Raw genomic sequence first — 11,626 nt, forward strand, 5'->3', positions numbered from 1 at the left:
ACAGGAAACACAAAACAATACTTTACACTATATACACAAACCATTAGAATATTTCACTGTCACTGACAGCATTTTCTAAGGAAGAGAGAGTTTTCTAGATGTCCAAAATGGTCATTTTGGCCATGACCATTTTGGACATCTAGAAAACTCTCTCTTCCTTAGTTGAAAATGCTGTCAGTGACAGTGAAATATTCTAATGTTTTGTGTATATAGTGTAAAGTATTGTTTTGTGTTTCCTGTGCCAGTTTGGACTCTTTCCCATTCAGGTAAGCCTGCTATCCTCTCAAAAAATCCTACAATTAAAATTTGTTTTTCTTCTGACTTTTAATTTCTGACAACAGCTGGAGTTTCATAACAATTTTTGTTTCCCACTTCAATCTTATAGAGAAATACGACACTTTAAAGGGCTCTAATTATTTAAAATATCACTCATATAAACAATATCAACAACCTGACACATACTATCTCCCATTAGCTTGTCAACAACCTTATCACGGTTAAGCTGTGGGAGTAACTACTGTATGTGATATTTAAGTTTACAGGTTTATAAGTCGTTGTATAAAAAATGTCAAATGGAATAACAAATAAACAATGCATCAGCTGATCGATTTAGCAGTATTGCCAACTTGATTTGAAGCATACGGTATCCATATTCCGTGCCTAATACAAGCATACTATTTTGTGTTATTTGGTTGAAATACTGGAGTGCCGCAAAATAAGTAAATACACATATTAGCTACTTTGCATGCTATAATCAATGCAAGAAAAGAAAGCCCGCTTTGTCAGGTAACAGATAACTGTAGTAGGAAAATTGTATTTACTATACCCTCCACAGCACAGGGGTCCTAGCCTAATACTACAATTCTCTGTGAGCGCTTGTAGCATTTTCGCTGTAACACATTTTCCTAGCTTAAACCTTTCCATATATTTCTGGATTAGGAATTTAAGGGTAAAAAAGTTAAGAGTTGTTAATCTCATATCATTGTTTATTAACAAATATATAAATATATGTCAACCCCCAAATCTATATTATTATAGATGTAAAACCAAAAATAACATTGAACCATTTTACCTTAGCAATCTAATAAAAAAGAAAACAAATTTTCTGTAAAGAAGCCTAGTTAAAAGAACAAAAAACTATTCTTAAAAAAAAACAAAGGTCATCTCTTATAAACTAAAAGAAATATTAAACAATAATTTCAATATGTAAAAGGAATAAGTTGGCCATTAGTACTACTAGTCATACCTATTAAAAAGTGGTTTTTGTGGAAGTTATTTTGTTGAATCCATTAAAAATGGAATGTACAGTAAGTCTATATCTGCAGGAATGATAAAAAAATGAATTTATTAAAATGCAAAAACTCAGTCTTCTGTAGATAGCCTAAACAGATAAAAAGTGGATTCTTTTTAAATTGAAAACACTTAAACAACCATAATATTATATATTAAATCCTTGTCCATTTACGTCAAGTAGGTGACAAAAATACACTGAAATTAGTAATTAAAGTACTAAGCAGTAATTTAGAACAATACCTAATGGTGATTATGGTATAATAAAATTAATAGTGCACAAACCTGAAATTATCAAGTATTTTGACCTCGTAAGATGGATTTTTGTTACCACAAAAAATATTCCAACACCGAATTAGATATTAAATAAATTTTTAAGTAAAATTCTTCTACGGTATATGATATTGATATTTTAACATTAGTACAGATGGATACATTTATTAAAAAAAGAATGAATAATTTAGAACTTGTAATTATGTTTTTATGTAGGTCAAATTATTACTGAAAGTCTGGGGAATATTATTCCAACAGATCCGAACTAACAACATGTATAAACTCTACAATCCAATAACATCAGTCTTTATATTTACTCTGTGTTATCCCTCGAGCACATTTTATTTCAATGTGTGTTAGTTAGCTCTAAGTACATAGCTATGTACATATTTACATACATAGTCGTGATATGACAAATTAGAAATATTTGTTAAGAAATCCAAAAATAGTTAAAGCATTCTTATGCAAGAAAAAGATTTTGGTGAAATTTTCTTTAAATGTGTTGGATAAAAAACCTACTGTAAGGCTGTTAAAATTTGCATATTAAGCTATAAACATTGAAAAGTGATCTGAGCGTTTTCTCTGGCCGTTTAAACTGAGCGCTGACCTCTGAGGCGTCTATTGCCTCCTTGGCTGTTGGATGTTCTGCGGCTTGTTGCAGTGCGCAGGACGTGGGTCGTGAGTAGGCAATGGCTTCTCATGGAACGACTGAACAGCTTCCACGGGAAAGTCTGCATGACCTCTTACTGGGGCTCCTGACACCGTCATTGTCTTCGGTGGACTGCAAAAGATTTAACAGACTTTATCACTTCAGTGATAAAATTTTGTGAAATTTTGTTAAACTGGATTGAATGAAGTGATAAGACCAGAAAAGCTTTGTATTGACTATGATCTGTAATCAGTATCACATTTATTACAAAACCCAATGATCGAGATAGGAGAGCTGAGTACAGTTTCTAAGAATTGAACCGGCAATATTCTATATTTTAGGCAACCATACTATCCACTCCGCTACCCAGCTAAGTTATTATTATGACCATACAATACTTTTACTTTTAAAATAGTTGGCCCTTGATTAAATCTGCTCACGTGTTTTTCTTTTTAATAAGCAACATTTCCAAAGCTTGCAACTTTGAAAACTTGAAATAAATCAGGTAAGTAACAGCACAAACATTTAAAAACATAACATACAAATACAAATTTAGATGGTGCTAACATTAATACTAATTCTGCCACGTTGCAGAGTTAGTAGCAGTAACAAGGAGTCTGCTAAGCTTACCAACAGTGCAAGGCTCTGGACATACAGTAGAACCTCGCTAATTCGAATTTCACAGGAAAGTCAATATACTTCGAACTATAGGAAGTTTGAAATATAGAGAGTTTGAATTATAGAGGTCAGAATGAATAAAATTCGAATTATGGAGGTCCCAGTTTTATGTGTGGGGAGTTTGAATTATAGAGGTCAAAATGATAAAGTTCAGAGTGATAAAGTACAGAGGTCCAAGTTTATTGTTTAAAAGCTAAACAGAATACAATTCAAACACACATCTCTTGGACAAAATACTGTTTATATACATTACCGTACAGAACATATTGAATTACAGTATTAAAAATGACATATTAAATCAAAGAAAATGAAATTGAACATTGTTCATTCTGTATTAAAAAAGTCTGTAATTCGTGACTATTTTAAGGCTCTTTTGCATTGAATATCAATACTGTTTTCAATGGTTACAATGGCTGAAAAAACATTACCACCAGTGTCACTTGATTGTTCGATAAAATTGCGAATGGTTTCTACCACACGCCGCGCTTCCTTTATTGTAACGAAGTGAAGCTGGTCGTCTGCTCCCGTCTCGTCGTCGCCACCCAACCCATCGTCGTCTGCTTCTGCCTCGTCCCTGTCGGCCACTGCCGCCACTATCTCGTCTTCTGTCAACGTTCCGGCGACTGCTACATCGTTGTCGACTTCAACAAAATCTTCAAATGTTGTGTCATTTACATTACAGTGAGTCATTATGACATTCCATTCGCTCTCGATTAGATCTTCAACAGGATCTGGTGTAACTGTGACGATTTCTGGTTCAGTTTCTCCATTTACAAATCCACACGTTTTAAAACAATTAGCAATTGTTTCTTGCGTTACATTTTCCCATGATTTGTTTGCCATTCTCATCGCTTGTAGGATGTTGATTGGAACGATGGCTTTCTCTTCTTCGATATTTGATAAAATATGTCTTACAACTTCTTTCCTGTAGAGAGTCTTGAAATTTTTTATTATTCCCTGGTCCAGCGGTTGAAGTTTTGACGTTGTGTTGGCAGGAAGGAACTGAACTTTGATTGCGTCAAGCTTTGGGATGTCATTATGGGCACTACAGTTGTCAATGAATAAAAGAATTTTACGTTTTTCCTTCTTCATCTGTTTGTCTAGCTTAAGCAACCATTGCCCAAAAAGGTAACTATTCATCCATGCTTTTGGATTTGCGTCATATTCAAAAGGAAATGACTTAACACCAGCAAAACATCTCGGCTTTTTGTATTTACCGATCATAAACGGCTTTAACTTTTCTGTTCCTGTCATATTACTCGCAAGTAAAAGTGTTGCTCGAACTTTACTGTTCTTACCGCCATGACATTTTTCGTTTTTGAAAGTTTAAGTTTTATCGGGAAGACATTGGTAGTACAAGGCTGTTTCATCCGCATTAAATATGTTTTTAGGATCATAGTCTTTCAACATTGTTTTTAGTTCCTCTTTCCAGTTTTTACATACATTGTCATCAACGCTTGCACTCTCTCCACACACCTTACGAAAAACAATGTCATTTCTTTGTTTGAATTTCTCCAACCAACCATTACTTGCTCGAAAATTATCATGGCCTAATGATTTGGCAAAACTTTCAGCTTTTTCTTTGAGGATTGGCCCCCCTACACTTACGTTATGGTCCCTACATTGCTTAAACCACTTTATTAAGCATTCCTCCACTTCAGGAAATTCGGATTTACGCACTCTCTTATTGTTTAAATTACCTGCCTCCATTCGTTGCCTAACTAGTTCCTCTTGTTTAAGGATCGTAGACAATGTGCTGGCGGGGATACCATACTCTTCAGCTATATCCTTTTTACGTTTTCCACCACTGTTCACTTCATCGATTATTTTAAGTTTTTCTGCCAAGGTTAAGGACTTGTACTTCTTACCACTCATTCTTGCTCACTGCACTCGCACTAACACTCATCAACTAACAATCAATTAGGCCTAACACCGCAAAATCTGACTGACTATTAAAGACATCTACGTTGCATATAAAACTGTTGGAGACTGATGAGCTAACTGTGGGAAGATCAATAAGAGCGTCAGTTCATGTTTCAACAGGATAATTTTTTGTTGTGAATTCGAATTGCAGAGGCTTACGGTAACGCAGTTCGAATTGTAGAGGTTGACTTCGAATTGTGGAGGTAACACTTCGAATTACGGCAATAAATTCGAATTGTAGAGGCTTGAGTACGTGCAAATTCGAATTATAGAGGCTGCCTAAAGCATAAAAATCACTTCGAATTATCGGTATATTATTTTTCGAATTTTAGAGGTTTTCTGAGGGGAACAGACAAAAGTTTCTAATTATAGAGGTTTTCGAATTATCGAGGTTCGAATTAGGTAGTAGTAAGCATTTTTTTTTTTTTTTTTTTTTTTTACAGAGGGCCAGGCTTACAAGTCAACATGGGATTGCATCGCAGCTAGAACAGCTTATTGTGCACCCTCGTTCACAGGTCCTCATTCTCCGTCAAATCCCAGGTCCTTGGTGAACCGTGAGAGCCTTTTGACTATGGTAACCTGTTCTTCCCTTTGATCTCCCATCAATAGGCCAAGGGATCTCGTACGCAGACCTTGTAGGGCTGGGCACATAAATATACCTTCACAGCTTTCACAAGGTCTCTGGCTGGGGCAAGCCGTAGCGAGATTTCCCTGAAAGGACTCAGCTCCTGAACTTGCTTGATCAGCCAATCCTTTGTGGCTGCGTCAGCACAGCCTCCACCTTTCTTCCTGGAGGCTTCATTAGAGTCAGCTTTGGGGGTAACACCCTTGCCCTGCTTTTTCTCAGCATCCTAGTTCCCGGAGGAACTGGCTTTGCAGGCAGCAGAGAATTAGGGTGCTTGGCAGCCCACACCAGCCTCCTCTCACTTCTGGATAGCAAGCACCTTTTCGCCCTCAAATGGCTAAAGCATCAGCTATCCTCCATCTTTGCAACTCGCCCCTGGGAAGTTGTTTTTCGTTCCTTTCCGGTTTCTGCGAGCTTGTCGTCATCGTCAGATTTCAATAGACCTTCCTCCTCCATTTGAGTCAGATTGTCTACATTGTTCTTACGAATACCGGGTATCCAAGTCCACCTCCCCAGTGACCCGATTAGAGAGGTAAGGGGTGCGTACGACTGGGTTACCCCTCGTTCCCAGAAGGCTCCGACGTTAAGACACTGAATATTAGGCCCCCAGTGCCACAAGACTCTTGGCACGGATCGCATTAGGCACGTCGCACACTGAGTCCGCTTAGTTCAGTCCGCTCAGCTCAGTCTGTTCCGCAAATTTCGAAAATCGTGTATTCTAATGTAGAGCCGCACACTGGGTCTGCTCAGTTCAGTCCGCTCCGTCCGTCTCAGCCAGTTTTCGGTTAGCGAGCGATTTGGGCGGAAGCAACGGAGGTTCCGCGCATGCGCAGGTCAGAGTAAACAGCAGTCAGTGTTGTGCAAACTGAATTTGGGGGGTTTGACACATTTTCGTAGCAGGCCTACTGTGTGATATTTATTAAATGTTAGTTTCAACGAACGACTGATCTCTGTAGTAGAGACGTATCCATAGTTGTACGATCTGTCACACAAGGATTACTACATTACAATGAAAGAGGTGATCATCCTCTTCTGCAGCTAGTGCCAATGCGATTACAGCAATTACCTTCGTCACTACTGGTGGAACTCATAACTAGGAAATCTCGACACAAGTAATTTACTTGTGAACAATGTCAGTGTATGTTGTCACCTGGCGATTGGCGCTCAAAAACGACTAAACTGAGCGGACCGAACTGACGCAGTGTGTAGGAAAACTGCCGGAACTGAGCTGACTGACCTGAGCTGAGCTGAGCGGACTGAACTGAGCGGACTCAGTGTGAGACGTGCCTTACACCTTAGTCTAGGGCCCCCCTCACTTGGTTCTGTAGGTGGACCAACACCCAGTGGCAGAAGGTAGCTCTCCGCAGCTAACAAGTGAGAGTTAGGGTTTAGGTTGTGGCCAATCTGCCGAACCAACCCTGCATGCGAGGTTTGGCCGGAACGGCGCGAAATTTTTTCCCACTCACTAAACCCCCATACCTTCCTAGTAGTAAGCAGTAAGCATGATAGCAGCTATCTAAATATGTAATTTTGTACTTTCCATTTTCAATGTTTGTGTTTTAGTTAGGCCTAGGCTATGTGTTAACGAAACTGCAAGCTTAAAAAAATAGTGTTTTCACAACAAATTGCAAAAACAAAAAAGCCAATTTAACTTAATAATCCTGGTAAACTATCCAAAAAGTAAAACATGTTTTTGTCCTAACTTGCATCTTGGAGTTATATATATCCATCATTGTGCAAGATTATATTAAAAGTTGTGGCCCCACCTCAATTGGTGTAAATAATTTAATACTGCAGGGAATCATTATTATTGATAAATTAAGGAGATAACTTATGGGCTATATACCTGGTAGACACTTTCAGAGCAGCATTGTTTTCATCATCAGGAACAACATTGCAAGGTTCTCTAGGTCCAGAGTGGCACTGACTGATCCTCATCTTTCCAACTTTCACTGAAACAGATTATGAACAATTTTTGTACATAAAATATTTAATTAGAAATTTAAAGTTTGACAAGTAGGCCTTACCACTTATCGCGGGTCGCCGGAATTTTATACCCCTGGAATTTTACCCCCTGGGCAAAGCTGACGTCACTATGACGTAGGAACCTGAGTGGCCATAAGTTTGTTCGCGGCCGGAATTTTACCCCCGCGGATTTGGAAGTCTAATGAAAATAGCCAGAGCGTGATTAATTAGATTAGCGATAAAAACCGGAATTTTACCCCCTGCCCATATAACAAGCGTTTAGACAACTAAAGATGTACGGGCCGGATTTTTACCCCCGGATTTTTACCCCCGGATTTTTACCCCCCGGAATTTTACCCCCTGGCCGATTTTAGAAATTGAATGATTGATTTTTTTATTTCTGTTTTTAATTTATTGTAAACATTTCATTATTTAGTAGCCTATCTTTATTTATTTATTTTTTAAAGAAATGTTCAACACAATTATCATTCAGTTGATTGTTTATACGCCTTATTAACCAACTGTTGGCTTCAAAGATCGAATCCTAATACTAGAATCTCAAAATTAAAATTAAAAACTGGTTCGATTAGTTAATATTAAATTAATATACAGTAGGCTACTTAATAATGAAATGTTTACTATTAAATTAAAACAGAATGAAGATAATTAATCATTCTCACTAATTTATATATCTGGCCAGGGAGTAAAATTCCGGGGGTAAAATTCCGGGGGGTAAAATTCTGGGGGTAAAATTCAGGGTTCTGATTAAATTCACAACCGTGAAAATATATGTTTAATTCCGCGTTTAATCCATCAAGCTGATGTCGCGAAACTCCGCGGCCGGAATTTTACCCCCGATTTCTGACGTCACGTTTGCCCAGGGGGTAAAATTCCAGGGGGATAAAAATCCGCTACCCCCTCATCGCACTAAACTTAAAATCTACAAAACTATCATAAGACCTGTCCTTCTTTATGGAGCTGAAACCTGGATTATGGATAAAAACACAGAGAAAAAACTAATTACTTTTGAAAATAAAGTCCTGCGCAAAATCTTTGGCCCTACTAAAGAAGGAGATGTGTGGAGAATTAAACATAATCAGGAACTAAGAGACCTGTTCAAGGAGCAGAGGCTAAAAGCAGGAGGTTTCGCTGGACAGACCACATCATTAGAGGAGAGGAAACTAGCACACTTTATCAAATATGGAAAAGTGACCCACTGGGGAGGAGACCACGAGGGAGACCGAGGAAACGCTGGACGGATGAAGTAAAGAAAGATATGGCCAGGATGGAAGTTAATGAAGGTACCGCAAGAGACAGGGCGACGTGGAGACAGTGTGTTGGTGAGGCCAAATACCACTTAGGGTAAAAATGGCCATGGGAGTAGTAGTAGTAGTGGAGTAAGTAGGCCTATTCAGCTTCCTAAAGTAAATAATCAGTCCCATGGAACAATTAACAAACTTCAAAATTAGCATAAGGCCTTCCTCAAAATCGAGTGACACCAGTCAAAAGAAAGCGAAGAGCTCACAAGTTAACGTGACTGACAACCGAAGTGCGCTGATTTCCATTAGCAGTGACATGAATATTGTGACCACGAACAACCGGTGATGGATCGACAATGGCGCTACGTGGCACATGACGTCAAATCTGAGCTGGTTCACGGATTACAATCCATTTCCAGCAAATTTGAACGCAATAGTAAAGGCGGCGGGAAAGGAAGTTATAAAAACAGTAAAACGGTTGAAGTAGCAAACTATGAAAATTGAAAACTAAACGTTCACATTCAACAATGTCTACTAGGCCTAATGTTTCTTGCAGCTCATGATCAAAACCCTAAATAGAAAGTTTGAATCCACTAATACCGAAAGTTGGTTCAATTAACAAAAAAACGCTATTGAAAGGTACTCGAAACTATGGTGGAGGAACTGCAAGCATTTTTGAAATAGTAATTTGAAGGGGTTTTTACAAAAACAGTATGCAGGCGACATAAACTTAGAACAACTTGATACATTATAACCTAAACTCTTTACCTTCCTAATCTAACCTAATTTCAAAACACTTAATGCAGTCACCAACTCGCATAAAGCATGACCTAGGCCTACCACTCTGACATGCCTAAGTAAATAAGGATTAGCCTACCTAGATTTAATTAGTCCACCAGTCCATCCAACTTATATCTCCATAATGTGATGAAATTCCTGTTATAGAAAACATTAGGCCTATTGACTACCGGTACAGAATCACTCCTGAAATGTTTCTACAACGATGTTAGGCCTATCATGTTTAATCAACAAACGAGTTATTCTTCTCCAACCATGTTACTCTCTTCACTTAACCTGAACTTGTTTCGGCGTAGCACACTAGCACTACGCAGCACGTATGAGTATGAATATTTTTCTTTTGTGTTCTAGTTGTAGTGAAGTAAAATGACGTCACTAGGCATAATGCCGATGACACAATCAGAGTACCGTAAGTTAATAAAGTTCAAAAGTTGTTACTTCCAGTTGCTTGTCTTGTGGTTGAAGTCAGCTGTAGGCTTACACATTAGTTAACCCACAGTTCATTCTACTTGTAAATGTTATCCATCCTATCTTGTTTATTTTAATGTGGTAGGTATATTTTTACGGCGATATCTTGAGAAATATTCATCTGCGGTGAAAATAATGGTAGGTATATTTGGATTCAGGTGCTTGGATCATGTTTTAAGTAGGATTATTCATAGGGCTAACTTATGTGATTTGAGGGGGAATAATTTTATTTTGCGTTCCTAGGTGAAAACGTACTCCCGTAAAAGTATGTACACGGGTGGTCTAATTCACAAAGTAGCCTATTGTATATTCTCTCTGGAATTGTACCCATTATACTACAAATGAGAACAGACCAAGGCCTATTATTGAATGGAAAACAAAACAATGTAAACCGACAAACAGTAACAACAACAAATGTACACAATGTAAACAATGTAAACGCATGTTAGGCCCATGTCTACCAATTGGCACAGACACGTGTTACTGAAATACTGTACTACCCCTAAGTTATTAGCTATTAACACAACAACTTTTAATGTTAGCTGGTTTCAAAATTTGTTTCAATAACCAGGATAATGAAGTCTTAGAACATAATTGATAAGTATCTTACAGAACTGTTATTATTGTTTATCCAAACATAAGCACATTAGACTAGTCTAGTTTAGAAATCCATTATACCTGCAGGAGGATGTCCCCCTTTCAATTCTTTCTCTTCTGAAGACATGGCTCTTCTACCTCAGATCTGACAATCAACAAACGAAATGAATTCTTGTCGATGTGGCAACACACACTTCTTATCAATTTCAACCAGAAACAACGAACAATTGCACAACTAATCCTGATCTCTGCTGAACTACTACTGACTGACGACTAGTGATGGGAGAATCGAATACAGAATCGAATAGTATTCGAATACAGCCCGAGTATTCGTAGATTCGAATACTTCAGATTCGTACGAATACTTTTTTGTGAATACTCTTGACCTCAGATTTTGCAGGATTTCTTGAATCTAGAAAGCGAATTCGGGGGATTCAAAAATGTTTTCAACACTTTTTCAACTACTGAATTCCCTTTTGAATTCGTAAGAGTATTTAATGTTTTTACTGCAGCATTTGTTTTCATCTATTCGTTATAATTTTACCATTAGCCCTATAATTTACATAAGATTATCTATATTATTAATTGTTAACATTTAGAATATATTGGATACCTATTTAAAATATTAGGTTACTACTGGTAGAGGGCAATTGAATAGAATTTATTATAACTACAACCGATTTATATAGTTACATGGCAAAATAACATGAATATCTTATGTAAATTATCCATACAAATGAATAAGACATATTATTAAATATATTAATTAGTTAATATAATAGAAAATAATACATTAATAAGACTGTAACTGACCATGAAATAATGATAAGTCAAAATAAATGTACCTTTTAAAAATCATATAATTTAAAATTACATTGAATAAATTATATTAATGAATTAATTACTGTAAAACGAAATAACAGTGGCCAAAAGAACCGTCGCATTATGAAAAAAGAATTACACACTCATTTTCCATGCTTTGCATACTCAAAGGTGTTTGAATACAAGTATTCGTAAAAGTATTCGAATACAGGGGAGGCTACGAATTCACTGTATTCGATTCTTTAAAGTATTCGATTCTCCCATCACTACTGACGACGT

General features: G+C 37.2%; 1 protein-coding gene across 1 annotated transcript; it reads right to left on the minus strand.

Annotated features, from left to right (window-relative positions):
- Positions 1-971: 971 nt before the first annotated feature.
- On the minus strand, positions 972-10,794 carry LOC129005509 (death-associated protein 1-like). Its single transcript, XM_054434419.1, has 3 exons — positions 10,607-10,794; positions 7,285-7,390; positions 972-2,344 (listed from the first exon to the last, which is right to left on the minus strand). Exons 1-3 carry the CDS (start codon positions 10,650-10,652, stop codon positions 2,182-2,184), a joined length of 315 nt encoding a protein of 104 aa, XP_054290394.1. The 5' UTR covers positions 10,653-10,794; the 3' UTR covers positions 972-2,181.
- Between the last annotated feature and the right edge of the window lie 832 nt (positions 10,795-11,626).

Source organism: Macrosteles quadrilineatus, unplaced genomic scaffold (assembly GCF_028750875.1).
Source record: "Macrosteles quadrilineatus isolate MER2022 unplaced genomic scaffold, UCM_ALF_1.0 Scaffold_22__1_contigs__length_1958994, whole genome shotgun sequence".
Lineage (NCBI taxonomy): Eukaryota > Metazoa > Arthropoda > Insecta > Hemiptera > Cicadellidae > Macrosteles > Macrosteles quadrilineatus.

Bases quoted from the DNA above. Each gene is read 5' to 3' on its own strand.
- LOC129005509 (XM_054434419.1), bottom strand. From the start codon at position 10,652: ATGTCTTCAGAAGAGAAAGAATTGAAAGGGGGACATCCTCCTGCAG. The intron at 7,391-10,606 runs GTATAATGGATT...AATCTGTTTCAG, and splicing joins AGGGGGACATCCTCCTGCAG to TGAAAGTTGGAAAGATGAGG. The intron at 2,345-7,284 runs GTATATAGCCCA...AATCTTTTGCAG, and splicing joins GCTCTGAAAGTGTCTACCAG to TCCACCGAAGACAATGACGG.